Source organism: Neolamprologus brichardi, chromosome 17 (genome assembly GCF_056152115.1).
Source record: "Neolamprologus brichardi isolate AB-2024 chromosome 17, ASM5615211v1, whole genome shotgun sequence".
Lineage (NCBI taxonomy): Eukaryota > Metazoa > Chordata > Actinopteri > Cichliformes > Cichlidae > Neolamprologus > Neolamprologus brichardi.
Genome location: NC_142120.1, coordinates 26670754 through 26698379, shown reverse-complemented (window position 1 = coordinate 26698379; position 27626 = coordinate 26670754). Strand labels below are relative to the sequence as shown.

The following is a 27626-nucleotide window of genomic DNA, read 5'->3' as shown; positions in this document are numbered from 1 at the left end:
ACAAATGAATAAATGCTTAATAATAAGCATCCAAACTTTAAGGAAAAGTAGAAATATTACCATGAAATTGACCTAATTTATAAAAAATACTCAATGTGCAGCAGTATCTACCTTGTCCGTATTTGTAGACCACGTGCGCTATCTGTTATATGTATTGGCGCTTAACACATAGGTGACACTTTATGATGTAATCTAAATAGGTTTAACAATTTTAGTAAATAAAAAGCAAAAGTAAAGAATCAGAAATTTGGCCAAGCACATGTCAGGCTGACCAAATAATCCAAGAACTTTCTAAAAGGGCCTAAAAGACAGCTCTGTTTAATTAGATGTGTCTTTGCTCCATGCAAGCTCAAGGTCAGCTGGTTTGAACTCAAGTGAATCGAAAATGTGATGGATACACGCGCAGGGAAAGACTGACGGAATTTAGCCTAAAATATATATCAGCTTTATTGAAACATTTTACAGGACAAAACAAAAAGAAAAATGGTAAAAGGATTATACAATAAGTGCAAGATTCGTTGCAGTTCATGAAAGCCTAAAGCGTTGTGTGTGTAATAAGATACAGTTACATGGAGTATAATTGGTTTGCACGTGTTACAAGAGCAAACGCATCGAAAGTCGTGTTTCTGAAACTTCTCTTGAAGAAGAAAGCTTGTCAGGGTTCTTAAAGGCGAAGTGGTACTTCTAAAGGCCTCTGGTGTTTCTTCATTCATGTTTTCTTCAATGCATAGTTCAAGTCCAGCAGAATTAACAATAATAACGATATTTGGCTGCATAGGAGGCAAACATGTGAGTGCGGACTCCACCATCCATGCTAGCACGAATCCTTCAAAAATTACAAAAAAGACAAATAGACCAAAAAAAAAAAAGGTCTGCGTGTTTGTTCAGATGTGGCTGTGATGCCTCTCTTGTTTTGAAGTCCGCAGTGACAGGAGAGCTCACATCACGCAGGGTTTGATGTCCTGACAGACGCTCTGGGGGTGGTGGTGGTGGTGGTGGTGATAGTAGGATCCGCTGGCCGAGGGGTGGAAGGAGGAGATGCCGTTAAAGTTCAACACAAAATCTTTCCTGTCGCAGACCGAGGAATGGCTCTGATAGCGCGGAATCCCCACTGTGGAGAGGCAGAGAGGAAAGGTTTTTAAATAAAGGAACACATTTCTGATCACTGTCAGGAAATTAACGGTGGCATTAAAATATTCTAAAAGAAAGAAAAGAAAAGCACAACAGCCGAACTTGCTGTCTTATTTAATCTCATCAAAATAAAACATACACTTTTTTCATATTTCTAAAATCAGTATTTACTTTGATTCTACATGTTTAAATTAGAACTTTTGAATGCAGAACATGAGCCATTCCTCTTTTAAACAGTGCTGTTGATACTTTTGTGTGGCTTTAAAATCAGCACAGTTGTTGATGGCGTAAACGGTCCGTCTGTTGTATTTATAAAAATAAAGTGTTTACGCTTAAATTTTCAGTTGCCATAAAAATCGAATATTTCTTAACATAAGTTAAAAAAAACGAATTCTTTAATCATAATATTTTTCTTTTTGCAAGCCTCCCTGTTGGCTCACAGCGCAGCCGCACATCCGTTCTTTTCAGTTTCTTTGGCTTCTTTAGCTTTCTTATATGGATGCTTTCAGTTTTCTATCCAATTACATTTTATCATTATTTTTTGAAAACACTCAGAATGCTGCGTTATTTCAGGCAGATTCAGTGGCCATCGTCTGTGAGCGAGGCTCTGTTTCCAGAAACAGAAAACTAAAAGTGGAGACTGCGGCTCCGTCAAGGTCATAAGGACTCCAGATGTGATCGTGTTTTTCAGGGGGGAAGACAGCAGGCTTTATCCTCCGGGCCACAGCTCGCTGCCCTGCGCCCGTTTTCATAGACGGCACACACACACACACACACACACACACACACACACACACACACACACACACACACACACACACACACACACACACACACACACACACCTCTTTGACTGACAGTACTGTTAGCGAGTCTGCTGTGTACAGTCCAGCACGTCTATCCTCCGAGCAGGCTCAATTAGAACGCTGCGTAAAGTTTAACAAGGCCTTCCGTCTCTTGTGGATACGCCGTGGTTGAAATCCACCGCCAGTGTGGTCCGACCTGCACAGTCTTTGTTTGGTTAACCTCTGGGACCCCTTTCGGGCTCCAGCATGGGTTTTACTCGCCTCGGTTAGATCCCCAGATTTTCGTAAAGCCTGGCTGTGTTCTGTTAAAGTAAATGAGGTTGAACTGGGAGGTGACTTGAGAGCGCAAAATAGTTGTTTTTCTTAATCTAATAATTTGCCGAAATATCCCGTGACGTGTTATAAACATGTGACTTTATGGAAATTATACAAACTGTGGATGAAATGACGCATTTTCTGATTGTTAATGAAGTTACATACACAGCAAGGAATGTCACTATATTTACTGAAATACCACAACAAAGCGCTGTCTGGCTTTGTGATTCAGCCAATTATCGATGCATCTTTGCTGTTTAACAAAATTAATGAAAACATTTGTTCTTATTTTGTAACTAGTGTGTTCGGGTTACATTTTGAGGCAAATGATGCAGAAAAAAAGGTCTGCAAACAGATTAAAAAGAATAATGGTAAATTCTGTGTGCGTGTGTGTGTGTGTTTTTAATCGCTTTTCACAGATATGAATTTCCCTTTAAGAATATTTTTCATCTTTAAATGCAGGACAATCATCTTATATATATATATATATATATATATATATATATATATATATATATATATATATATATGTATATATATATATATATATATAATTTCTGTGTAGTCTACAATTTCATAATTACACGTTACAGTTGTCACACGGGCCTCTGCAGAAGAAAAACCCACTCATTTAGAGTATGGCACTTTAAATGTGCTTATCATGCAGATAAAACTTAGATGCAGTGAAAATTGTTATTTTTTTTTTTTTTTTTGAGGGGGGGGGATCCCAGAGATTTTAATCCGGATTCATCTACCCCTCTGTAAGCCTCGAGTTATTCTGTGGTACCTGAAATATCAGTGGAGTGGCTGTCCCTGCCATTCTGGTGAAGATAACTCTGCTCCAGGGAGTAAGGCGACATGCCGGAGTGTAAACCAGAGGATGCTGGGCTGCTGGAGGCTAGAGGCTGTTGTTTGATGTAGGGGGAGCCGCCGGAGGACGCCCAGTGTGCGGATGTACTGGCGTACGGGGAATGGCCGTCCAGCGCGCTGGCCATGGCTGGAGAGGACGGTACAGGACTGCTGCTGCTATCCTGCCCATATTCCCCGTTAGGAGGCACAGGACAACTCGCCATGTATGTGGAGCCGGGACTCGGGGACATGTGAGGTACGTGGTGCCCGCCGCTCAGCCCGTCGTACCCCCCGGCCATTGAATTGCTCATCATGTCCAAGTTGTAGCTGTTACTGTGACAAGCGAGGGTGGCCGATGGACCCTGGAAATCAAAACTCTGTGGAAGAATTGAGGTGCCGAAGCCTATGCCATTCATCATCCGATACATGGGCTTCAGAGCTTGACATTTTCTTCGAAAGCCTCTGGGTCTGCGCCGAAATGAGCCTTCCTCGAACATGAACTCACTGCCTGGATCGATCGTCCAGTAGTGGCCTTTCCCCGGCCTGCCCAGCCCTTTTGGCAGCTTGATGAAGCACTCGTTAAGCGATAGATTATGCCGGACAGAGTTCTTCCAGCCCTGGTACGAACCCCTGAAGAATGGGAAGCGAGCCTGGAGAAACTGATAGATTTCACTGAGTGTCAGCCGCTTGGTGGGCGAGCTCTGTATTGCCATAACGATGAGAGCGATGTAGGAGTACGGCGGCTTTTCCGGTCGCCTTAAACCGGAGCTCGTCTTCTTTCCCTTGACGCCATTAGAAGAAGTTTCTGTGGCGGCTTGTGGGCTCAGCATAGCGGGATGCAGGACGCCGGACGCCGGGCTGGATCTCAGAGGAGGCGGAGGTTCCAGCTGCTGCTGAGGGGTCTCGGTCGTCATGTCAGCTCTGACGTACAACTGGCGTAGAGAGAAGAGAGGGGAGGGAGAAAAGACGACCTGTGAGGTGTTTCGGGGGAGAAATGTGCTGGCTCCCAGCGGTCAGTGTCCTTGCAAGTGAGCGTTACACCGCCAGTGGTCCTCAGAATCCCAGCGCAAAATGGAGTGAAATCTGTCTCCAGTTACGCACGACTCTCCTGTTACGCACGGTGCTCCTTTGACGCATGCAGAACGCACGGCTGGTACGCACTGACAGAGAGAGGAAGAGGAAGAGAGAGTGGGGGGAGGCGGTTATCCACTGGAGACTAAGTGTCCAGAGTTGTAGCTAGACATAAGGACTCCACGGGGTGTCACAGCAGCGCTAAGTGGCGCTGTGTGACGCGCCGGGTGGCCATCGACCGCCTATAATAATCCTTCAAGTGCAGGAAACACGAAAACCCTTGGACTTATTGCGCGCAACAGTCCAGCCAAACAAAGTCCGACCACCTATCATTGCATAAATCTTTCTTCCCTCTGCTCGAGCCCCCCGCCTCTTCCCCCGACCCTTTCTCCTCATCCGCACTCTGCCCCTGCAATTCTCCCTGAAATCAGTGTCGAATAGTCCCCCCCTCACACACACCACCCCCCTCACCCGCCCCCATGCCAAGTCCATTTACCGTGCAGCAGCCTTAAAGACTCTCATTCTCTCCTCTCCTTCGTCTTGTTTCTTCCCCTCCCACCACCTCTCTCCAAGTTCGGACTACACGCAATTAAGCCATCTATCAAACCTCCCCCAGACACTCCAATCAACAACGCCACACGCCAGCCGCACAAGTTTAAAAACGAGCTATCCCCCCGCCTCTGCTCCTCCATATATGAAGCAGTGATTTCGTCCCAATGTGCCACAGAGCATAAATTTCCTCTGACAAGAATAAACTACCGCAATATGTGCAAAATGTCCAGCTTGCATCTGAAACCGCGATGCCCAAAACATTCACACGGGCCCTTACGTGATGTCCCCCGGCAGATAATACCCATGCACATCAGTGTGAAACACCGACAGAAAAAAAAGGCCACATTGCGTTATTTGTATTATTTCGCTCATAATTTCCTCCCAAACTGGTCCAGAGGATAACAAAAACAAACTGTCGCGGTGCCGGGCTGGGGAGAGGAGTGTGAGAGATGGAGAGGTGGTGGTCTTTACCGTGCGTGTGTGTAAGCGGGGGGTTGCTCTGAGTAAATGACTTTGACATGAGTGGAAGCAGGCTTTTTCCATCAAGCCCGGCCCTGGATACCACACACAGCGCGCCAGTGTCAGCTTACCGCCCCGGGCCAGAGTCGGTCCCATGGGCCCCACGTTCATTAGACAGAGAAAAGCGAAATTAGGCGAGCGGGCGTCGACAGTTTCCTCCCCTATGGAGACATCACACACAGATTTGTCCAACATGATGGAGTTATATATCCCATAAAGGTAATATCAACATCCGTGCTGCGACAGAGCGGAGAATATTGGGCTTTGAAGAACAGAAAAAAGAAAAAGGTTTTACTTCTGGAGCTTTTAGGTTGAATTGTATGATTGTAAATCTCCCCCCTTTCTAATTTTTTCAGTCACGTATTTGTAATATTTCAGTGTAAATTTCAGCCGACTTCAACTTCTCCCCTCATTTCCACAGAACCCCGCACAAAGGGAGAAAAATAAAGCCCCACGCAATCAAACTTATAAATATCCATGTTTTCGCCTCTTTTTAATTTCCCGCTCAAGTGTGTCTGTGCACGTGTGTGCCTAAGGGCCCTTTAAAGTTTAGATATAGCCTGGAGGATATAAGCAAACAATAACCAGACACACTAACCTTTGCACTTTGCAGAACAAAGGATGTGCGGATAAAATCGTTTTCCACTGCCGTTTCGAGGACCTTAACGGCCCCAGAAATTTCCTGCGACATCAAAACTTATGACCCCCGCCGAGATCAGGATGCTTTGGCTTGGAGAGGGAATCTTTGTTCTGGGAGCGCTTTGAAGACAGCGATCCGGTTGCTTTTTTACGCGTTGATCTTATAGAGCTTCTAATTTGGTCTTCTGGAATATAAAGCTATCAGCTGCCAGCGCACAAACTAGATGTGTTTCTGTTTTTGTAGCACGGCCACGACTGGAGGCTGATATGAAGTCACTGCGGACATAATAAGGCCGTGTGTTTATTTGCATGTTTGGACGAAGATATATGATTATCCCACAGAAAATATCAGACAGGGTTAAGAAACGGGCCTGCTCTGACCTCAGGTAACTTACAGGCCTCCTTTTTTTTCTATTTGTTTTCGTTCTTCCTCTTTTAAAGGATAAAATCAACTATCCTGCTTCTCAACACAATTTAGAAAAATTTATTTTTTTGGACGAACATTTTGCACTTTCATTACTGATTTTATTTGTTAACTAATATAACTGAACAGCTTTAAAAAGAAAGCTTATTTCCGAATGTCACGCAAAGGCAGTGTTCACGTGTGTAACAGTTAGCTCTGTCTCAGTTGTTTTGTATGCTCCTTGTTTGTGCAACAGGCCTGAAGTAAACAATATTCATCAAGTGAAACAATAATAAATACAGATTTCAGGTCTCTCTCTCTCTCTCTCTCTCTTAAAGGTAATCTAATATTCTTTTGGCTGCTCGGCTTTTCTCCTGCCTCTCCGTCTGCGTTTCCTGTGGCGGTGCCGGGAGCTTTGGAGCTGGCTCTCCGGGACTCTAGGAGGTCAGGCGCGGTTCAGTTTGCCCGAGTGACAGACTGTTTGGACTTCCTAACATTGTGCCTGCCTTATAGTTTTGTTTCATAACACCGCCCCCCCATCCCCCACTCCCACAGTTCTCCCTACAGAATGCGTGATGGGTGCAGAGAAGAGACGAAGGCTGAAGTGAAAAAGCAGAGAGCGTTTTCAGCCTAAGGTATGCGCCTTGGTGTCGAAGTTATTAAAAATGTAAGGGTGCTGAGATGACTGGGGCCACGTGACAGGCTCTGAGAGCGACAGGTGTGCTGTTCCGGTGTTTCACCTGCAGGTTGCAGCATTGTCCATAGAAACAGGAACGAATCTCACCTGTCACCTGTCTCAGCTGCTGAGTGAGCCCTGTAAACACACACCTGCCCCCGTACTGCCAGCTCAGTACAGGGGCCACGAGCATATGAGCTACTGCACGGCTAACTCAGACTATACACTTAACTATATAAAATATTTTATTTTATTTATGTTGTATTTATTTGTTTGTTCGTTTATTCCTCAAGATGCACATAACAAAAATAGCTACGTGAGATATTCAGATTTTTTTCTTGAGTACAGTCAAAGAAACTTACATTTAAGAAATTCCAAAACTCTTATCACTTTATAATTTGGTTGCCCTGAACATCTCTAAAATAGAATTGATCCACTATGTTGTTTTTTCCACCCCAACAATGAAATGTTGCAGTTTTGCTATCTAAAGAAAGTTTAGTGCACTACAGTCTTCAATAAATCACTGACACTAAGAACTCTTATATTGTGAAATATGTCACCAGGCTTTTTGTCGGAACTGTGTATCTTTACTTATAGCTACAGTTAAACACAGCAGAGTGGGTACGAGACGCAATTCAAACCGAAACTTTCTGTTTTGTATTTGATGGTACAATAAACAGATAAACCCAGAATGACAGAGTGAGAGAAAAAAAGAAATCAGTTGGATTTTTATTTTGAACAACTGCTGCTAATCAAGAAAACAAAAATTATTATTACAGCTTAATTTGAGACACTTTTACTGAGTTTGGGCTAAAAGCGTCGACGCACTGGTCAAATATTTTGTCTGAGCTCACACGTGATTTCTTTTAGTTTTTTTTTGTGATCAACACCTCGTTAGGAAACCCGCGGCCCCGAGTCTCGGGGTCCGTTTCAGGACCGAGGAGAGCAAGTATAGGCTCCTGCAGGGGACACGGACAACAAACAGCCCGCGTGTTTTTAAATATCCTGATATGCGTTTAAATCTCAGTGTGGTCACAGAACATAAATCATAAATGGCCTTTTGTAGATGGAATAAAACAATTAATTGAAGAAAAATAATAAATAAATAAATAAATAAATAAATAAATAAATAAATAAATAAATAAATAAATAAATAAATAAAAAGGATAACTCTCCTTCTGTTGTTCGGTTTAGTTATTTATGGATTTGTTTGTTTGATGAACTTTTATGCAGTGTAAATAATACCAGTAGATTATTTTAAACGTTGTTTCATTGAGCCGTGTTGCTCGTTTATGTGAAACTTAAGATGGCTATTACAAATAAAATAAGTACAGAAACAATAGGCTTTTTAAAAAGGTCTTTTATTTTGATACTTTCTTGTGGGTGGAAAATAAAACCCTTCTTGATTTGAGTTGAAGTCTGTCTGTGAGGCAGATCTGGCACATTTGTTTGAAATGTAATGTGAGACGTTATGTTGTTACCTGACAAACTCGTCACCGCCGCGGAGGTATTTTCTTCCATTTGGATTGAGTACAATAAATAAACGGAAAATAATACGAATAACCACCATCGTCACAAAAGCATTTCATATTTAACATTTATTAACGATGGCTGACTTCTATTTTGCCATTTTACTAAGTAAATACTCGCTAATATTTATAAGTTTGGATAAACGTGCCGCACTAAACGCGACATCGTACAAAGCGCCTGAAGGCACCAGACTGAACATAACCTTTGATTGTATATATTTTATATATCTATATATCTTTTGACTTTGGTAATTTTTGTTATTAAGGTTTCATTTTCAAACGAAAATAAGACCAACTTATTTTCGTTTTTGGCTCTAACAAGAGAAACCACAACAAATACCTACAGCAGGTGTGAGGCCCTCCCTCTCCCTCCACCGCATATTCATGCACCTGCTTCTGATCTAACAGCTGCCTTCCCCCCTTTCATGTCAGCAGTGAATAACTCAGTGAACACCAGGGTCCCATTGTTTCACGTGTTTTGTTTATTCATAAAAAATAACAGGCATGCACCAATCAATCAATCAATCAAACAATCAATCTCAGGAAAACGGCACACTTTTCCATGCGTTTCTTAGTGCAGCCACGTGATTCCTAACGCAGCCCAGTCAATAATATTATACAATATTTATACAGCAGGTCATACAAAACATGAAAATATAAATAAAGTGATACTTTTAACAGTTTTAACGTGGCACTTTGCTGCCGTCCTACAGTAGAAATGACCAATGAACCATAGATACGAATATGAATACTCTCTCTCTCTCTCTCTCTCTCTCTCTCTCTCTCTCTCTCACACACACACACACACACACACACACACACACACACACACACACACACACACACACACACACACACACACACACAGGGGAATGTCCTACAATGACTCTAATGATTTGCTTAGTCAGCACACAGTTATATCTAGATTAACAACTCGGCATGTTTGTTTTATTTTTCTTTGACTGAAGCTACAGTAGTCATGATGAGACACACCGACTCTCACACAGTAAAACAGTTGAAGCACTGAAAGCTGAGAGTGCCCACCAAAGTGCACACTGTGGATGAGAACACACAAGTCCTGACAGCACTCTGGATGTCTCACGACAGCAAGGAGTCTATATGAAAGCCACGCGCTTTGCTGGGCATCTTGAATGTGGCCTCAGGTGCAGCGGTGCCCGGTGCTGTGTGCTGGAGGTATGTGGGTGCATCTCTGCCGGGCTCTGTGCCGCTGTACGCCGCCTCTGACATGTAAGTGTGCTGTGCCGGATAGTTCAGATTATAGGGCAGTACGTGGGCCACTGGGGGCCAGTACAGCCGGGGGCCGGGCTGCTCCACGCACGACCTCTCCTCCCTTCTTTTGAAAGGTGTGCCGAGGATGCTGTCGATGGCGAACGGGCTGGAGAACTTGGCCCCCACTCTCTCTTCCGGAGCCGGGAGGCGGGTGTCCTCGCTGAGGATGTCCGGGCTTTCCTGCTCCTTGAGGGGCCTTTTGGAGATGCGCTTCCTCCTGCGGCGGAAAACCCCGTCAGCGAAGGTGTACTCGCTGTGTGGGTTGAGCATCCAGTAGTTGTCCTTGCCCCAGGGCCTGGACGGGTCCCGCAGGACTTTGAGGAAGCAGTCGTTGAGCGACAGGTTGTGGCGCACGGAGTTCCTCCAGCCGGTATAGCTGCCACGGAAAAACGGGAACTTCTTCATCAGGTAGTCATTGATCTCTGCCAGAGTGAGGCGGCCGCTGCTGGACTCTCGGATGGCCATGGCGATCAGGGCGATGTAGGAGTAAGGGGGCTTAGGTCTGCGGGTGTAGGGCTTCCCTTTGCCGCCATCGCTGCTCTGTGTGACAGGTGCCGGGCTGTTGGCTACGCAGTCTCCGTCCGAACCCAGCTCGTCTCCGGACAGGGGAGAAGGGACTCCCGCCTCTGCGTCAATGCACAACTCCAGCGGCTTCTGCGCGTAGTGATGCGCGGAGAAAACTTCAAGTTTCATTTTCCCAAAAAAGGATAACCGTCTCCTCTCGGTAACCTTGCCGTGTGAATGGTCTCCTAGGTTGGACTCTTGTCTCAGCTCAGAAGCACAGCAGGTGTACGAGTCCTGACAGCAAAAATGTGCCTGAGTGTTTGTTGTGTGTTGTAAAGGCTCGTGTGGAGCGCTGGAGGCACCCTGAGCCTCAGTCTGGGGCAGCAGAACACAGATCTGTCTCCGGAGACACGCTTGTCTTGTTATAATATAACGCCTCGGAAAGGGACGGCCCACAGGCGGGGTTTCCAACTCGAATGCATTGAAGCGTCTGAAGTAATATAGTATATGTATGTTTACAATTGGACGTTACCATGCCACACCAGGGAAGAAGAAAAAAAAAAAAAACAGGGAGGATAAGTGAGGCGAGGCAGGGCAGGTATGACAAATATAATTAGCTTCAAACGCAACTATCTGTGAATAGCTCGTTATTTCTAGTTACGAGTTGCTTTTTATGGATTCAGTCAAAGTGCAATAAAATAAAGGCGAATAATACAATAATTTCTTCCTCTTACTTCTTTTTAAAATAACTTCAGCCCCTTAAGGTTATGAAATTAAACACGTTTTTGAAATCAATAAAAAAAACCTGACAATTTTACGCGCAACAGCAAATCCTTCTTGAAGTGTTGAATGCCTTGGCTTTTACACAGAAAAAAGAAGACAGCGCAGAAAACCCCTAGACAGATTAAAAAAGGTGACACGAGACGTTGATAGAGAAAAATGCTGTTGGCTGCTTTTCACTTGAACCTCTCGCACCCATCTGCCGGCGCTCCGGCGGAACGAGGAAGTAACGCGAAGGCTAAACTGAAATAAAAGCGATAGATTTTGGAGGAGTTCCAATTAACGCACACTGGGTGACGTGTAAGTCGCCACATGCGATAAGACAGAAAGAATTCATAGAAAATTCGCAAAGATTGCCCGCGAGTTCACGGGGAGTTCAGAGTAGAGAACCATTGCACCTGCATGCATGGAAACACCTGAGCGAAGAGCAGAAAAAAAATACACTTACTTCTGTGTCTGAACATGTGATGTAAATGAGCGAGAGAGAGGTATCCACTATCTCCGAAACTCCAGAACCCTAATTTACTGGAAATACATCACGTTCTTGGATAATTATATTATACGCAGCATTTCCTTTAGTATAAGGAGTATAAGGAGACCGCGGCACTGACTGCATATCTGTACAAATAGATGTGCACTTCCATTAGAGCACTCAGACACCTGGGCCTTGCTGCTTTAACTTGCTGTGCGGCAAGCTAAAGCAAACAGTTGAAATAAATGTTATTCTATTTCAACAACATAAAACAATTGCATAAAACAAAGCATTTAAGTTTGTAATGTAGATAAATTATTATGCAAAGATGGATTTTTAGGGAATTTAAGAACATCGGGCTTTTTTGTACTTTGTCAGTGTTGCAGTACAGGTTTGGTGACAGAATATAATAACTAGTTAATATCTGAGCTATAAATCTCAGCTCCAGTCGAGAGCTTGTCAATCAGTTACAGAATGGAGCTTACTTAAAACCCACTGGAGCAGGTTTTAAGTAAACTGACGCCCCTGACACCTGTAAACCGAATATGTTAGTGGCACTAACTCTTTTCCTGTCAGCTCCTCGGCCATGTGACGATGGGGAGAGCAGCTGGAGTTAACATGAGTTATGAGCCTTGCCTCAGGCCAGTTAAACTGTCAACTCTGGCACTCCTGTTCCTTTGTACCTGCTCGGACTCTCCGGGGCCCCCAACAACACAGAGCAGGTTCAGCTTCATTTACCCTAATGCATGTGTGCGTGTTTACATAGTTCTGTTGAAAATGTTTCTATTGGTAGTTCCTAGTGAAAAATATAAGATAGGGTCACTATAAACTACCTACTGCCTTCCAGACAGCAGAGAGCACCGAGATACCAATCTGTGTTTGACACCCTGAACAGTTTGTGAGTCTACAGTACATGTTTATATGTTATCACATAATTATCACATTGGGTATACATGACAGGCGTGATTAACGATAGGACCCTGAACTGTTTGTGTATATATGTTTGAGAGAACGTGGAAGGTATGCAAATCAACTATATGAACATGCACTTTGAAGCCTGTCTGTTTTTCCAGTTGTGTTATGACAAGCCCGATGGCAGCTTGTTTCTTGAAAACACAGTTTCTGTTGTTTCATTCCTTTGTCAAATTCAAGGTCCACTTGCCTGCTTTTTAAGAGGGCAGGCTCCTATGCACCTGTAAGGGTTGTTCATGGCATCATTTCAGAGGTGCTGGTTGTTGATTATCTGAGAGCCCAAACTTTCTGACAGCCCTATAAAAATACAATATATTGCACACAAAAATCACATTTCATATTGCATTCTAAACAAATCTTCACAGCTAAATGTTAAATGGGTTGCCATGTCATTTCTATCAGAACCCTCTCTGCCACATTTTACATTTTTCCTCGCCCACTTCCACTGAACGTTTTTCAAGGTTTCTCTTGATCGATAATTTCTTTCAGAGGAAAATCTGCTAATACTTTGAACTCATCTAAGTGCACTTTAACCAAAGCATTGAAGTCAGACCGGACATGTTTATATTAAAGTAATAAATGCTGAAATAGATGCTGTACACTCTTAGATATATGACTATTGTTTACAGTTAATCTAAAAAATATACACACTCCAAATCTGATTATTAGGACTCTAGGTAGCCACACCTACCAGCCACTTATCAGGTACACCCTGCTAAAGACACCTTTTGTCTTCAGAATTAAATTAATTCTTCATGGCAGAGAATCAGAAAGGTGCTGAAAATGGTCCTCAGACATTTTGGCCTATACTGACGTGATAGCATCACAAAGCTGCTGTAAATGTGTTGGCTGAATACCCATGATGTGAATCTTCCCTTCCATCACATCCCATAAGTGCTCGACTGGATTGAAGTCTAGTAAATGTGGAGGCCATTTGAATACAGTGAACTCATGATCTGAGCTTTGTGATGTGGTGCATTCTTAGCCGGCCTTTGTGACAGGAAAGGCACGTCAGAGAAACCAATGGTTGTCACATACAAATTTCCATTCTGGAAACAGCTTTCTTCTCTCTCCGGGAATTCGGGGAGCAGCTGGAGAGCTGAAATTGTTTTTTTGCTGAAACTCAGGAGGCTGACTGCTGAGAGCCTAAATCCAGAGCTGAGGAAATCAGCGGCATGTGCGCTATCATTAACGCCGTCGCTGTACAACAACCCAGCGAGGCGCAAAGGGAATTTTACACTGCTTGGCTGGTGGTAGTTGTGCCTGCATGTTTTTTTTTTCTTTTTCTTTGCAGGAGTGAGATGAGGCTGTATACGATTTCAGGTACTCTGCCAAGGCAGCTACACACACCTGTGCCAAAGTGATGTGGTGTGAAAGGAAGCACACCTGTTCTCAGTTTTTTTGTGCGTGTTTTATTCTTTACATGGCAATTTGAAATCACAAGTGGAAAGACTGTTTACCCATAGGGATCAATAAGGTATCACATTATCATTTCACTCTGCACATTTGGATTAAGGTGGAATTCAAACCTTCAAATCGCTTGAGAAGGTCAGGCTCTTCTTTCACCTTTAGGCCATAATGAAAGATGATATATTTAATGCATTAAATTGCTTTAACTGCATTGTCATATCAGCAGAGTCAACTCTGCCCCCTGTTAGGCTAAAGAGATACGTTATGCTTATATAACCTGTTAACAAGTCTCTTCTAAAATTGGCAACTTGATGGTTTGGCTCACCTGTTGAGAATTAGCGTGTCTTCTTTGAGCAGCAGAACTCTTTTAAGTGCTGACACGAGTGGCATTCCAGTTATGTAAATTGACTGGGTGAATCCCTCACAGCTCCAAAAATAACCCCACCTCTGCAGCGGTCGGCGCTCACACGCTAACCCTTGTCTGCGAGTCTTCGGATGACTTCTTACCTGTATCTCATCTTTGTTGTCTTTCTTCTCTGTGAGTGAAGGATGGCCAGCCCCCATGTCTTTGTATAAACAAAGTGTGAGCTGTGTGCGTGTGTGTTTTTATGTGTGTGTGAGAGGAACGGCAACAAGAGGCCCTGCGTGGCTGAGATTCCCAAGATTCCCCGCAGCAGATATAGTCTGACAGAGGCCGCCGATAGTAGACATGCTTCACTGGGGCGCACAGGTAGGTACAACAATGTGTCAGCTTCGCAGCCAACTCAAAGATCAGACATTCCACATAAGCTCCACTCATTCCTGCAGTCTGCTTGGTAGGCACCAGCTCAGGGGCATGTGTGTACTGGGGTATTTGTTTGACTGCAGCTGTTTGTCCTCTCAGGTGTGTGGGTGTGGGAGATTGCGCATGTGCTGTGGCAAAATGCAAGAGCAAGACGCATACGTTCCATCTAGTTTATTCTTCAAGCGGTGATTACTGTAATTACCCTACGATGTGGCCTTCTAAGCGTTTGCTGCCTGCTTTGTTGTGCTTCTGTAGAATCAAACCTTTGTGTTTTGGAAGATAAATTGGTAGGGGGGCGTTCAGCCCATGTAATCAGAGGCACACCTGAGCACTTATCAGTGACAAACAAAGTTCCCATGAAGCTGTTTTCATACATAACCCAGGAACTTTCCACACTGAATGCACTCCGTGAACTACTGCATGTAGCATCAAAAATGTATCCGTGACACCTGATAGGCAAATAAACAGACACGAAAACATGCAGTGACTCATGGTTTTCATCTGATGTGCATAAATCTGTGCAGCATGTGTGTCAGCGATTAATAAATGAAATCAGATATATGTATGAAAAAAAAGAAAAAGAAAAAAGCAGCACATCCTGGAGTCAGTTGGCAGCTGCAGGTTGCTATTTTGGGTTTTCCTGCATTCTTACCTAAGGTGTGCACACCCTTGCCAGACCAAGAGACAGAAAGAGAGAGAAAATAGATACATATAAATAAACAGAGCCAACAAATGTATAATTAAAGTAATTAAAGAAAGAGGTGAAGCACAGGTGAAGTACAGGTGAAATGCAGCCTGGCACTGGTAGCACCTAAAAGTCATGCAAAGTCATGTGACTCAGTCCCCTGTAACACCCCCCAACCCAACCCAGTTACTGTCTTGATATGCGAACACATTTTTGACACCCACAATATCTTAGTGCAGTAATTCTGAACTGCTATTTATTCTTTTGTTTTATGTTTTGCATCATAGTAGAGTCATTTCAAATAGACCGTGTGCTTATTTGGGTGGTCCAAGTGTGTCATTAGCAAAACAGCTCCTTTGTTTCACCAGCTCCTGCTCCAGATGTTCCCCTCAGATTGGTGCAAATGACACTGATTGGCTCACAGGTTCCTCTGGCTAGCAAAAGAACCAAGTGCATGTCTTGGTGTAAGTGTCCATATAGAACCCTACAGAACCTCAGTGATTTCATGTGGTCAACTCAGATGACCTTATGGTAAGCATCTATACATTTTTGATTATATCATTGCTCTAATGCTCGGCCCAAATTAATAGCAGAATAACAAAACAGCTCCTTTTGTGACCTGATCCCATGATTTAATTTATCCTATAGTTTGTATAAATCTGAAGAATGGTAAATGCACTGGTTCATATGTACAGCTTTTCTACACAAGCCTTATAAGTTTTCAACATACCTTAGTCACCCATTCGCATACAAGCCCCCTTTTCTTTCTAAGTGCTTACTAATTTTCACATACACAATGCATCAAAGAGCAGCTTGGGGACTGGAGCATGCAGGTTGGAGCAGCTAGGATCAAACCACCAACCTTCTAGCTTTTAGAGGCCCTTCTTTACCTCCTGAGCCACAGCCACCCCACTCAGCCAGAGAGTGTTGCTATGGTAAACAATTTAAATCATAAAGCTGTCAATCAGAAGAAAACCTTGTTTTCAAAACTCTGTGCTAGTTGACAGTTAGAACTACTTGGCTAGGTTTAGGAAAAGGTCATGGTTCGGATTAAAACACAACGTGACCTGGAGAGCTCATGACCACACAACTGTATGTGACAGACCCGGCTCATCACCGCAACCAATTTGCAACCAAAGCCTGCACCATCACTAGAACACTTCCAGTAAGTAAGTAGACGCTGATATCAGATGGTAGTTGGCCATCTCCAAAAATTCAAAACATACCCCCTCAAGAGAACAGCAGACCAAAGTGAACTTCTTAGTCCTGCCGGTAAAATGTTACTGTTAGGGCTTGTCTGTCAATGAACCTCAGCCATGCGGGCCACACGGGCTTCATACCTCGTGCCGTATCTGCCGCTATCGTCCATTTCAACTCTTCACACGCTAGAGTCCCCTCATAAGCTGAGGTAGAAGGCATGGTGGGGGCTATAGAGAGCTGGAGGGTAGGGGATGGTGGGGTGGGGGAGAAAAAGGAGCAATGATTGATCTCAGCCATAGACACCTTGCTTTATCGCTGCAGCTGATAGGACCTAATTCCATTCAACTGCGCTGTAGGCTGTTTGGTGTAAGCATAAACACGGGGCCAAATCAGTACCTGTGCTGCTCTGTTTACCTGGCAGCCGTTCAGCTTTTTTCTGTCTAAACTTGAAATAGGATCCAAACACTCTACTCACGCATAGTGGTTTGCACGAGATGCTTTGCCTGCCTCTCAACCTACCACGAGGCTCCGCAGCTCTATTTCTGCACTGTCTGAACCTTAACCGCCCCTCTTATTTCTTTGATTGAGAGGTGGAACATCTCGCTCGAGGGCTTTAACTGCAAACACGGCGCTGAATTTGAGCAGTTACTAAGGAATTATCCCGTAGTTAACCCCAACAAACACCTCGCTGATTGATAACATTAGCGTGTGGGTTGTAAAACGAACTACTCCAAGCCTATATTTTTCTTTTTCTTTTTTTCTTTTTACCTTTTACTGGTTAGTCAGCAAATCTCTTTGTATTTTTATTAAAAGTATTTCTTAAGGGTCTTGTGTATTTGTTAGAAAACATACAAAATGCAGTTTTTAGGAAAAGCCTGTATTTAATTGCAGGTTAGATTAGTTGTTATTTCTCCTGTCATTCAAGTGTTTTAATACTAATTTGGCACTAAATATTTTTTATATATATAGATGTTGATTTTAAGTTTAAACAGACATACTGTGATGTACTCGGTGTCCATAAAAGATACATTTCAAAAGTATCAAAAGAAAACCATGTTCATCGCATAACACAAGACACTATTAACTAATATGGTGGAAAATTTAGGATCCAGTGTTTTGTGGGATTCACATCGTAATACTAAAAATCAGTGCTGTCAGACATTCTGTCATCCGTCTGTTTTATACAATAAAAAAATACTAATCTGAGTTCATATATGCAACCAACTTTGAATGCTAAGAAAGACTTTGATTTTCAGTGAACCAAGAAGCAATTCAAGGTGTGGTTCGGTATCTGTCTGTGTTTCCAAGGAGCACACAAAGGCAAAGTCACGCTAAAACATTTTAGTTTCAAAACTTCTTCTAGCTAATAGTGTCCACACTATTTTGGTGCTTATGGTGCCTCTAAAAGTGAGACCAGTCCAAACACTTTAGGATTGTATTTAAGAGTATCGAATTCCCAACTAGACCTTATTAGTCACCATTGTGTTCTTCACATATTAGTGTATACATTGAGCATAAAATATCTATGTAGCCACCATAACTTCACTGACTGGTTTTGTCTCCACATTTGATTCAGCAGGAACATGCTGATGTTGGGAAGTGACCACATTTGGATGTGCAGTGGTAACGTAATAGCTAATGATGGCTAACTCCATTAGCAAGCTGTATTGATAAACTGTAGGGTTGTAAAATACAGCTCTACCAATTATTGCTAAGTAACAGATAAAAAAAACACTAGAATTTCTTTCCCTCAGCAACTGAACTCAGTACTTTATAGAGTAGGGGAGACCGGGGATAGTTGTAACGTGGGTCAGTTGTAACACTTCCAATTTCTCCAATCAGGGCTAAGTTTCAAATGATGTGACTCATCCTGTGCATGCCCAACTCAGTTCTGCTATCACATGTGAAAAATCAGCACATTTTGTCAAACACAGACAATTTAACACAAAAAAAGTAATTTGTATGCCAAAAAGTAAGTTTTTCTACTTTCTACTCAATTTCTAATAGCATTATCTGCTTTGCAGTTAAACTCATCAAACTTAAATTGTGTTATTTGTATGCCTATGGGGATATATTCTGTGTAGGTCTTTAGTGCTAATGTTTTAGCCGTTGGCTGTAATGTTAGCTAGTTCGTGGCTATAGGAGTCTGGGTCATTTGTAACAGCAACAGTCTGGGTTAGTTGTAACAATAATGCAGATGTTACAACTTACCACACTATTACTTTAACTTATATTAAACAAGTTGGGGCAATGACATTAGCAGAGAGAGGTTCACTGGTCGCTTTTGTATATGCGGTTAATGCCATTGGCAACACAATTCCTCCACTGTTTGTGTTCCCACACATACATTATGCAGACCACTGTGTCAGAGATGGACCAGTAGGAAGTATTGGTAGTGGAAATAAATCAGGATGGGTGCAAGAAACAGATTTCCTCATCTTTCTGAAGCACTTTGCAAACCACACCAAGGTAAGCCATGATAAAAAGTAATGGAATTGCGATGCTGGTGAACAACTACATTTTTTCAGCTTCATTGTTATGTTCAAAATTGGTGCAAGAGTTGTAGGTTACAATGCCCACTGAGCCAATGAGGCCAAACTCAAGGAAGACCAACCAAAATTAATGAAATATTCAGTTGCAGAAAATTCCATAATTTGTCTTTTTTGGGGGGTTGGAATATGTTCAAAAGCTAGATTTCTGCATTCTGTCACACACACACACACACAGCTACATAAATGGCTCTAAGTGCATTCATGTGTTGAATAAACAAAGATTACATGTTAATGTTTTGTTAGTACCCTTATTTCATTGTGTTACATTTCACCCCAGGATATGTTACAACTAACCCAGACTATGGGGTTAATTGTAACATTTCACTCTTTGTGTTTGAGGCCATATCATGCAATGGGTAATTGTGCTGCAGAGAAAATAGCTGCACTATTTAATAGCAGAGACATGTAAATACTTTGCATTACATTTTGAATCCACTACCTTAAAAGAGCTCCAATTTACAGACAGAAATGTCAAAAATGTTACAACTATCCCCAGTCTCCCCTACCTATCAAAGCATCTTCAGGTAATTAATTCATTGGTTGTGTTATTTAATATGCAGGTTTACATTGTAACATTTTCACAGTGGCTGCACTGAGATGTCTTGTCAACATGCAATGTATGGTAAACAGATAGATTATGTGAGGGATTATGTCTGAAACGTCTGAAACCAAGAATCACCTATTGTTGCTATTATTATAATTTGCAAAAACTGTGGCAGTGACATCAACATCACAGACGTTATGGCAATGGCACCTTTGGATAGTTGTACTGAATTCCAGTGTGTGGAAAAAAAAGGCAACAACAGCACAATTGAGACTGGATCAGTGAATTAGTAAAGGTAAAAGCTAACATACAGCTATCAGATTCACTTTTCAGCACACCTGACATCAAGTAAAGTAGACTTCTAATCTAAGCCTAGTAGCAGTGTAGTATTTAAAAAAATAAAAACTATTCAAAGAGGTCATAATTGTTGCGTGGTCATTATTGGAAGTGTGGTTTTTGGTATTTTATGTTGCCTTTATTCCCCTCTAAGGCTGCTACTTGAATTATTCCCACCTATCAAAAAATAAATAAACAGTGAAGGAAGATGTTAACCTTGACAAGAGAGAATAACTGGATAACAAATTATGGGCATTGTTGACCATGGTGTCCATGTTATTGTTAATCTGCGCCATCATATTACTGCTGCCTTATATGTGGGGGATAGAGGTCATGGTCATGGTCATGTCCAGCTTATTCCCACAGTCCGAAAACATGCAGTTAGTGGGGTTAGGTTTACTGGTTATTCTGACCATAATCGCGACTCGTTCTCAGTCTCTCTGTGTTAGCCATGTGACAGACTGGCGACTTGCCCATGGTGCTCCTTGGCTCTCGTCCTATGGTACCTGCTGGCTCCAGTGTTTCTTATCAACCAAGGAAAGAATTCTACTGTCGCCCACTTTCCTTCTTTTTAAGACTTGACCAGACTGTTGATTTGGCATCTCATAAAACGATCATTTTGACAGGTTTATTTTGCTTTTTCAAGCTTATGATGGCCTCCTGCACTTGAATCCACATTTCTTTAAGATTCTTTTTGAGGATTCCAGTGAAAAGCTGCAAAATGCAAGTCCAGCATGTGGAATCATCTCCAGGTGTCACATCTGCTAATTTGTCAGGACATAATAAAGGAACAGACCTCATCTGGCCACGAAACTGCTTGCTAGTCATTTACCTTTGAGTTTCTGGACACACATGGACTTAGTACAAATATGGCTGCGATCCCTGTAATGCCTATAATTTTGTTAACCTCCTTAAATTAACATCAGAATCTAAATTACATATTCATTACTGATTGAAAAACCCATTGTGGACGTAGTCTGAGCACAGTTTAAAGCCATCGGTCATTTTCATACATCATAAAGATATAGATTTAGATTTTTAATATTGAAATTAAATAAAATGAAATTCTTAACAATTTCAACTTTGATTTTTTTTTCTTTTGGTCTGATTTTCACTCTGTCTGCCATTTGAGCTAACCTTTGATGGGAGGAGAATAAATTCTGGACTTTTTTATTAACTCAAATGTTAAATGCAGAGGGTTTTTTTTCTTTCCTAATCTCCGTACACGGCTCATTGCAAGGGCAATTAGAAACCTGCGCTCCCGTGCAGATGTTACTGTTTGTAGAATGTGCTATTAGATATTGATCTGGTGATAATTTGTAAATGAATACTATTAAGGATAGGAAGTTTGCTGACAAAAAAGCCTAATCACCTCCAGCTGGCCCAGGTCTTGTAATATATCCTGCCTCCGCTCCAACATTGATCCATGGGAGTAAACAGCTGCAGTCTCACTGCAAGATACAGGACATATCTGGTGGTTAAACATACCTGATAATGTAAGAGGAGAATGTGTATAAAAGTGTGAAATAAATATTATTTTGTAGAGAGCAGATTATGTTGATGAACATTTATTTTATATTGCAAAAACAATCCTTTGCCTTGTGTTTGTGCTATCAACAAATCAAATGGGGGAAAAAACAACACAGTGGATTTATCCTACTGAAAAGGAAGGTGATGTCTGAGGTATAGATTACTCCACGCTACCATTATAAGGACCCCAGTATTTTAGAAGTGTAACTATTTCACATTTCTTTAAAAAAGTTCAGTAAGATCTGCTCGTAATCAATAATCAGAGATCCAGCCTGCAGTCTTTTTTATAAATGGCCATATTATTTGTTAGCTGACGCATCAGTTTTGCACTTGTATGTGTTATACAATACCAAATACTGATCACATTTCTTACTTCATTTAATCTCTTTAATGTTTCTGTAGACGACAATACAAAAGATAAAATGTTCACTGCCTTATCCGTGCTATGTTGAAGGTGAAACAATTAATTAGTGGTCAGTGTTTATCTTTTTGAGTTCATGGTGTTGTTTTTGCATAATCCTCTTACTCTTGTTTAAGTAGTAAATGGGTCTGGCCTGGATGTATTAAGTCTAAGATGTGTTACCTCCAACTTCATGCCAGAGAAACGGGTTTAGCTGCCAGGTGGATGGTGAGGAGGGACAAAGGTTTAGCATCAGAAACTGCAGCACTTGCTTCTCTGCTGGGATGGGCAGTTATGGGTAAACTGCATGATAACCAGAGTGTGATTCTATCCTGATGCCTCTCACTGAATTGACCTTCAGCTGTGCCACAGTCAGTCTAACACAGGAAAATACTCCAGTTTAAGTGCTGATATGAGAGTATTACCAGTTCACAAAGGGGTTAGAGAGAGTAAAAATAGAATCATGTGTCAGTGAATGATGCACACTTCTCTTAAAGTCAAGTTCCACCATCTGCAATTATTCTAAAAAAGAAGAAAAGCATAATTGCTGCACTGTGAAGCTGGGTCATGTTGAGAGCTGTGTCTCTGTCACACCACTCTAATTGAACTTTCTCTTTAAGGCGTTGTGAGAAAACAGGCGGTAACTATTTATACAGCTACACACCTGACCAGGCATCTATCCAAACAAAAGGTCTTGAACCCAGCCCTTGCGTGCCTATCCAGCCCAGACATCTGATTAATTATAGTGTGGCCGTTAAGGCAAAGAAAAACTAGCTGATGAAAAGTCAGCGAGTCTGCAGGCTCAACCTGCCCAAACAGCATCATGCGTGTTAGCGTGTAAAAGCCTCCGTACCGCCTCCCTCCCCCGCCGCTCCGTGTCGTTCCTCCCACACCCCCCCACCCATCCCACCGCCTCCCTCCTCTGCTCCGGGCCCATTCGTGCAGACGAGGTAAAACATCTCTCTCGCTGTGTCAGAGCCCCGCAGGTGGGCCCCGCGTTCTCAGGTAGATAATATCACTGTTACTATAGACCGTGTTTGGGTTAGCTCGAAAACACTCTTCACGGCAGGAGCAAAACAAAGTGCTCTGCAGTGCGTGATAACAGTCGGAGCTGCTCCCTACAAATTAACCTGTGGAAACACTTTGGCCTCGCACGAAACTCATACGCATAATACCTGCTCCTCCTACCGGCATTGAAGAAAAAAATAATCAAAGTTTACACAATGTTCCTCTAGGATCATGGAAGAATTTTGTAAGATTTCAGGAGATTTAAGAGAGTTCTCTTATATGTAATCCACCAAAGGACTAATGTTAATCCGAAACAGTGAAATAAGCCTGTAATGTCCTTGTGGTTACGTTATAGGACTGAGCTGCCTTATGTCCAGATTGAAAGCATTGCCCCGGTTGGACAAGTCTCTCTGTTTCTAATCTGCATACTGCCTGTGCAGTAGACTCTATAAATTGACTTTCTTTAAACAAAAGCGGCATGAATAGCTCGAATGTGCTCTGGGCCAGAAGCTGGGATGGCTTCCATAAACAGATCACCCAGGTGGTCCATGTGTGAGAGAGGGAAAGGAGCTTTGGTTGAGAGGCCTGCTGCTGCAATCACAACCCCGCATCTTCTTATTTCGCTAACTTGCCGTCTGTGTCTCGGCAAAGTCTGAATATCAAGTCCGATTCATTTGCAGCTGCTGGTAACAAAACAATATACATTTCATCTTTGATGTGTGGACTGCGTGGTGTCAGCAGCAGTGCCCCTGTCACTTTTTAAAGTTTCGGGTCCCTGCAGCTGTTGCCTTTTCTAGAGCCAGTAGCAGTTTTTCAATGTAAAACACCTACCTTTATCTTTCTTTCATCTTCAGGAAAATGTTTTTTGTATCTCTATATTTCTGCTTAATCTGATCACTCATAAAGTCCTGCACTTTTGGTAAAAAATTAAAGGTATAATAAGTCTCTGGGGACACCTAGAAAAATAAAAGACCACAGAGAAGATGGATGTCGTGAAGGCGAACATGCTCACGGTTGGTGAAAATGGAGGCAGATGATCCACCGTGATGACCCCTAAAAGAAGAAGATAACTCTTTTACTTGAGTATTTCTTTGTCTACATTGTCTACTTCGCAATTCTGAGGGGGAATAAATAATCCAATATCACTGTCATCTCTGGTTTTATCACACCCTAAAACACACGACAGTAACTGCCACACAAGACAAATACTATAGGGGTTTTTGGCCTGAAGTACATTTGTTTGTTTTTCTTAAACTTAACACAATCCATTACCTCTAAATGCTCATTTCTCAATCATTGTGTCTGAATATGGCACTGCGCTTGTTCATGTGACCAAGGCCATAGTGGCTCACGATTTACCAGATGGAAAAATACATTCCTTACACCTACACACATCACATGACAAGTGTATTTCTCATTTTTAAGGTAGGTGAGGGTTCGCTCCAACAATAGCATACACCTCTCTGCTTTAAGCAATGGTTAGGTAGCATTTTACGTAACTCGCCTTGCGTTTCTTTTTCTTTTCTAATTACAGGTTGAGCATGTTACCTGGACTGAGATTGTCCCTGACTTCCGTCGTCCCATCAGCCCCTATCTTATCACACTGACCTGAGTTATTGTAAGGAACATTTGTGCACGGCGATAGTTTATGCACAGGGAGTGTGACAGATCATTCATCACATGCAGACTGGTCATTCAAACCAACATGTCCAAACATACTTGTGCCATTAGCGGCTCACTCATGTTTGTCTGAAAAAAGGATTAGTGTGAAATATGAGGAAACAGTGACTGACAGTATGGGACTCTGAGGGTAACCCAGCTAGTGTTTCGCAATGGTAAATAGTGTCAGGTAATAGCTGTGAGTCACTGTTGAGAGTATACTATCGCGTGTGTGTTAAGCAGTTGAGGTTAGGCGTGTGTGTGTGTGTGTGTGTGTGTGTGTGTGTGTGTGTGTGTGTAGGTGCTATTAAAAACTGGTTCTCGTGTAATGTTGTTATGACAGATATCAATAGCACAGGGATCACCAGATACAGGGGGTTCCCTCCAGTCAAAAACAAAGCTAATTTTAAGTTCCTTGCTTTTACAGTATTTAGTCTTTGCCTGTAATCCTGGGCAAGTGAATCAGGTCTGACATTACTCACATGGGTTTAGATACAAGGTAACAAGTACATGTTTGTCTGTGTCTTAAGCTCTGCAGAAGTTTCTGTTGTTTTTATTCCTCATGCTAGTGCTCTGACTGCAGCTCTAAAAATAACACAAAGCCCGTAATTATGGTTTTAACTTAAAGCCCCCACCCATTCCTTCTCCACTCCCTCCCATTCTCTTGCTTAGCACCTGTGCTGATATATGGTGTGTGTGTGCGTCTATGTGTATTTTCCGGATGATTTATCGCATTACTGCTGTCAGATTTTGCACAGGAATGCAGTCTATGATGTCAGTGAGAATTGATTCGATGGTGTAACAAACCCAGTGACTTTATAGAAACACTGACGATGACATGAAAGTATGGGTCCTCAATAATAGCGATTAGTCTATTTATAGTGCCACTCTTTTTTTCTTTTTTTTTGAAATGTGAGGTGTGGCACTGAGGATTAAATAGCCACCTCATGGAGTTCTTCTAACTTGTGCCTCAGGCCACGTTGACAATAAATGAGACTATGCCATAAAGTCACAAATGCACATTTATTTTGCTTGAGTGTGCCATAATGTTCACTTTGGCAGAACTAAAGATAAAACATTGAATGTACTCTTGGATATACAGATTACAGTGTTGTGCAAAGGTTTTTTGTGCATTAGGAAACAGGTCTAGTGATTGATTGAAGCAAGCATGCAGAAATATATACAGGAGCACATAGTATATAAGGTAAACAGATTTCCGAAATCTACTTGAACGTCAATAGTTTCTATGACCGCCTTTGTTCTTCAACGCAGCCTGAACTCTCTCAGGAAAGCTTACTTGTATTTTCTTTAAATAGTCTTCAGGAATAATTCTCAAGGCTTCTTAAAGGACACAATGAATCTGTTGCCAGTCAGATGTTTTCCAGATTGTACTGCAATGTGGATGGTGTTTGGTGAATCTGACTCTTCTGCATTTACATTCATAAATTCATCAATCCACCTGAACCAAAAAATTCAAATTTCATCACTCCATAAGACCTGTTACCATTGATTGCCACACTTTAGTCTAGTGCTTGTGTAATTTTAGCACACATCAGCTTTTCTCCCTATTTATCTTTGTTAAAAACGGCTTCTTGTCAGCCAGTCTTCCAGTGAGACCATTTGTGATGAGACTTCAGAGAACAGTAGAAGAACTGAAGAGCCAGATGAATCTCTCAGGTCAATGTATGACTTCTGTTTCTTAAAGATGTGACTTATAGACACTGTTCATCTGCTGTAGAAAGTTTCAGGCATGTCACTTCTTCTTTTGTCCTCCAGTTTCCTTCAAATTCACAAAGGACATACTGCACACCATGCCGAGATATGCCAGATTTTCAGCTAATGGCTCTTTAGAAATCACCTTGTTGGTGCAAAAATACTATTTTATGCCTGTCAAACTGTTATGTTAGGGATTTTTCATTGATTTTGTTAAAGAAATTGGAACAAATTGTGAGGTACAAGGACTGGACTGAAAACATAAAGCCAGCAGAGGGTCCTGTCCTCCTCCCATCACTCCCAACCAGTCTTGCCAGATGGCCGCCTCTCCCTGATCCTGGTTATGATGGAGGTTTTTTCCTGTTAAAAAGGAATTTTTCCTTCCCACTGTTGCTAAAACACCTGGTTATAAGGGGTCATCTGATTGTTGGGCATTTTTCAGTTTTTTTCAGCTCTTAGCCCACAATGTCATCACAACTGGCACTATATAAATAAAACTGAATTCAATTGAATTGCACTACTAGGTGTTTGATTTTACACACCTGTGCAAAGGGACCAAAAATACCATAATTCAGAAATGGAGAGGTCTGGCACAATACTTTTTTCTATATGTTATAAATATGGTGAGCTTCTTCTGGGTAATTCAAAGCATTGTCAGCTCGGTTGATCTATGTTCATATTACATCAATCTGCAGTACACAGTTTATGTCCACTGCCAAAATGATGCACTGATGAGTTAAATTTGCCTTGACTATACTGTCAACACATTGCATCTTCTCCTATTTCTAAAGTCATGATTTGTAATTGCATAGGTTTCCAAATAGTGTACAATGAGTGATAATATTATTGCAATATGCAGCTACACATAAAGTTATGAATGACGTCTTGATTTACTGTATCATGACTTCATACGGTAAAAAGATTCCTTTCAAAAATGTATGTCAGTGGGAGTCATATTCCATTCAAGTAGTTGCTGAATGGTGGGAATTATTACAGCATTATTCAATGGCCCCGATGGACAGGGACATGTTAATAAGGAGGAAAATGAATCATTTTGTCAACTGACCAGCGGTGCTTTAGCTGTGAGCTAATGCTATTATGCTGCCAAGCTGACTAAAACTTTATATTCTGATTTATTTATTATTCTGATTTTATACTGCTGCTTACCTTTTCATGTTTCACATCTTTAGAAGGTCATATGATATGCAGCTGTGGTTAGGGAGGTAGACTGGGTTGAGTAGTCTAGTAATGAATACTAGAAGAATACTACAAGATTTAGAAGGTTTATACACTGTTA

General features: G+C 42.0%; 2 protein-coding genes across 2 annotated transcripts; both read right to left on the bottom strand.

Annotated features, from left to right (window-relative positions):
* Positions 1-477: 477 nt before the first annotated feature.
* Positions 478-4413, bottom strand: foxf2b (forkhead box F2b). Its single transcript, XM_006797834.3, has 2 exons — positions 3040-4413; positions 478-1111 (listed from the first exon to the last, which is right to left on the bottom strand). The coding sequence occupies exons 1-2, from the start codon at positions 4013-4015 to the stop codon at positions 939-941; spliced, it is 1149 nt and encodes a 382-aa protein (XP_006797897.1). The 5' UTR covers positions 4016-4413; the 3' UTR covers positions 478-938.
* A 4844-nt stretch (positions 4414-9257) lies between these two features.
* On the bottom strand, positions 9258-10670 carry foxq1b (forkhead box Q1b). Its single transcript, XM_006797883.3, has one exon. The coding sequence runs from the start codon at positions 10471-10473 to the stop codon at positions 9589-9591; it is 885 nt and encodes a 294-aa protein (XP_006797946.1). The 5' UTR covers positions 10474-10670; the 3' UTR covers positions 9258-9588.
* Positions 10671-27626: the final 16956 nt, after the last annotated feature.

Coding starts and splice junctions, on each gene's coding strand:
- foxq1b (XM_006797883.3), bottom strand. CDS start 10,473: ATGAAACTTGAAGTTTTCTCCGCGCATCACTACGCGCAGAAGCCGCTG.
- foxf2b (XM_006797834.3), bottom strand. CDS start 4,015: ATGACGACCGAGACCCCTCAGCAGCAGCTGGAACCTCCGCCTCCTCTG. Junction 1,112..3,039: donor CCACTCCACTGATATTTCAG/GTACCACAGAAT, acceptor GCCTCTCCACAG/TGGGGATTCCGCGCTATCAG.